Below are 3152 nucleotides of genomic sequence, written 5' to 3'. Positions count from 1 at the left end.
TTCACTGACAGATGTTTTCCACAGCTCGTGTGTCAGTCCAGAGAGAAGCAGCGTGACGACTCAGCAGCTCTGCAAGACTGCAACCGCAGCAAGAACAGAACCTGCTCGGTGATACCTGGTGAGTCCCATGTGTTTGGTTCATGGTACAGCTGGATGAAGCTCAGCCTGGAAGATACACCACAACATGAATTCTCTCTTTTACCTGTCTTTGCAGTGGAGAGGTCACGTGTGCGTCTCTGTACGTCAGCAGGGGAAACATCAGACTACATTAATGCATCCTACATTGCAGTAAGAACAAACTCTGCTCAAGTTTGAGTCTATTTGATAACAGAGGAAGGTGCAGGATGTGTTTAATCAGTCTTTGTTCCACGTTTATTTTAACCCTGTAAAGCCTGACACATCAAAAAATAGCCAGAACTTTATTAAACCTTTTAACAAAACCCAAAAGAAGATTCAAGATTTTTGCCATTTATGCATAGACAGACAGTCCAGGCATATAGAAATAAATTTGCCATATTAAATTGTTTTTTTTTTTGTATCATATTTGATACATGGGGCATTTTTGGTGATTTTTATTTGCTCAGAAACTCGTGTATTAAATATGATACAAATGGTTTTATAGGGTTAAAAGATAACTTCAGGTTTTTTGAACATGTCCCTACAAAGTGGGCATGGTGACTCTACAGCTCGGGCTAATTCTGTTATGGCTACCTTTTATTGCAGACATTTCAGCGTCACCCAGAGACACATTATTCTGAGCTCTCTTGACAGCTAACAGTTTCAGTCAAATCATTTCTCACAGTTATCTTGGGCTGCTGTCTGGGGTAGTTAGCTGTAACGGCTGCCTGACTTTTGGAGTTGCTCTTCTTTGGCTTCGGCATGTTTTTAAATCTCCACCATTCTCCCGCCGTCGTGCACCGTGTCAGTTTAACAGATGAAACCAGAAATTTTACATCTGAGCGTTCTCCCCAAGTGTGCAGGTGTAGTGTTTATTCTTCACTGACAGGTTCATTGCACTAAGCCATGGCTTTGTTCCTGCAGGGTTACAGGCAGAGCAACGAATTCATTATTACCCAGAATCCTTTGCCAGGCACCGTAAAGGACTTTTGGAGGATGGTATGGGACCACAACGCCCAGGTCATCGTGTCACTGTCAGGCGAGGTGAGAAATACCATTAGTGACAGATGTTGGTGATGAATTCAGCTGTATATTCATTATTTATATGTAAACTTTTAAGAAACATTTTCTGAGTGACAATCTGATGGCTACCCATTAGCCTGTGTGCAGCGTAGCAGTTAGCATAGTACAAAAGCACAATGACCGCACCAAAGGAAAAAAATTGGAAAATTGTTTCTTGTGAGTATGACCCCACTATCTCTTCATTATGAGATAGTGTAGTGGTTGGAGTGCTGCAGAACATGACTGAAAATCACCAGGTTTTAACTAATTCTTTAGCATCAAAGTAATTCAGTAATAGTTGTCAGTCCACAGCAAACACATACTGTGCTAGCTAATGCAGCGTACTTAGTGTTCCAAAACAAACAATTATAGGTTGAAAGTGGTGCCACACTGCAGCCCACAGCATCTTATTATATCTGTGGCAACGTTACAGTGGATGTTTCTTGCAAAAGCATGATCTGGTCACATGAATGAACTTTTAATGTTTGTGACATTTACCAAAATACTATGCAGAAAAACTTAAAAATGCAACTTAACTGACTTCCTGTGTTGTTAGACAGAGGAGGAGGAGCCGTGTGTCTTCTGGCCCCGCAAAGGGCAGCCAATCAGCTACAAGATGTTCACGGTCACCCAGAGGAGCGAGGATCACATCTGTCTGGCCAACGAGGACATGCTGGTGGTCCAGGAATATGTACTGGAAGCTACACAGGTTGGTGCAAGCTGAAACATGACAACTTCACTTAGAACACTTATAAAAGCTGCCAGCCAACAGCCAAACTGAAAAAATGTTTTTCCTAAAAGCTCTGTTAAACTTAAATAAGAAGTGTTTGGAAACATTACATAAAAATAATGGATGCCTTCAAACAAAGTCCTTCATTCAAAATAATTAAACCAAAAATCGATGGATATGTTTGATTCAATCATTTGAGATTTCTTAAAATTATTTAAGTATCACACAGTGCAACTCACATGAAACTTTGTACTGTGAAAAAATACAAGGTGGAAAATGCAGACAACTCACTTAAAAGTTGTCTCTCTTCTCCTCATCCCAACAGGACGACTATGTTCTGGAGGTGAAGCACTACCACGCCCCCCACTGGCCAAACCCAGACAGTCCCATCAGCAACACCTTCGAGCTCCTCAACCTGGTGAAAGAGGAGAGCAGTGCCAAGGACGGCCCCACTGTGGTCCACGATGAGTAAGACTGCTCCACATTTACCATCAATATTTAAGAAGTTTTCTTTTCTGATACAAGCAAACGCCATCTGATAGCTTAACTTTTGATTATTTTTTTTCTTCCTAGCATGGGTGGAGTCACAGCAGGAACGTTCTGCACTTTACTATCTCTGACTCAGCAGCTGGAGGCTGAAGGTTCAGTCGATGTCTTCCAAGTGGCCAAACTCACAAACCTCATGAGACCAGGAGTCTTTAGTGACATCGTGAGTCTTGTCTGCCTCGCAATACGCCGATGCACTGCTTGTTTCACAGCTGACTACGTCTCGAGTCTTACTGCCGTAGCTCAGTCCAGCACTGAGGTGCGATCTGGAAACAGAGTCAGACAGCTCAAGAAACACAAAGAGCATAGACAGAAGATAAGGTGAACTGTAAAATTATTACCAAAGTGTCTCCTACAGTGGGGAAAATAAGTATTTGATACACTGCTGATTTTCCAAGTTTTCCCACTTACAGAGAATGGGCAGTTCTGTAATTTTCATCGTAGGTACACCTCAACTGTGAGAGACAGAATCTACCAAAAAATTCCAGAAAATCACACTGTTAGATTTTTAAATAATTTATTTCCATTTTATTGCATGAAATAAGTATTTGATACAATAGAAAAATAGAACTTAATATGTGGTACCAAAACCTTTGTTTACAGTTACAGAGGTCAGACGTTTCCTGTAGTTCTTGACCAGGTTTGTACACACTGCAGCAGGGATTTTGGCCCACTCAGATATTATCCAGATCTTTCA

General features: G+C 41.3%; 1 protein-coding gene across 1 annotated transcript in view; it reads left to right on the top strand.

Annotated features, from left to right (window-relative positions):
• The window catches only part of ptprz1a (protein tyrosine phosphatase receptor type Z1a), a 55390-nt gene that overhangs the window by 48638 nt on the left and 3600 nt on the right, over positions 1-3152 (top strand). The window contains exons 24-29 of the mRNA XM_020593591.1: positions 25-118; positions 215-288; positions 1042-1161; positions 1736-1888; positions 2235-2377; positions 2483-2618. Coding sequence (XP_020449247.1) covers positions 25-118; positions 215-288; positions 1042-1161; positions 1736-1888; positions 2235-2377; positions 2483-2618 — 720 coding nt within the window. The remainder of the gene's footprint in view (positions 1-24; positions 119-214; positions 289-1041; positions 1162-1735; positions 1889-2234; positions 2378-2482; positions 2619-3152) is intronic.

Source organism: Monopterus albus, unplaced genomic scaffold (genome assembly GCF_001952655.1).
Source record: "Monopterus albus unplaced genomic scaffold, M_albus_1.0 scaffold19.1, whole genome shotgun sequence".
Classification (NCBI taxonomy): Eukaryota; Metazoa; Chordata; class Actinopteri; order Synbranchiformes; family Synbranchidae; genus Monopterus; species Monopterus albus.
Note: the sequence above shows the minus strand (reverse complement) of the source record. Positions and strands in the feature narration are given on the sequence as shown.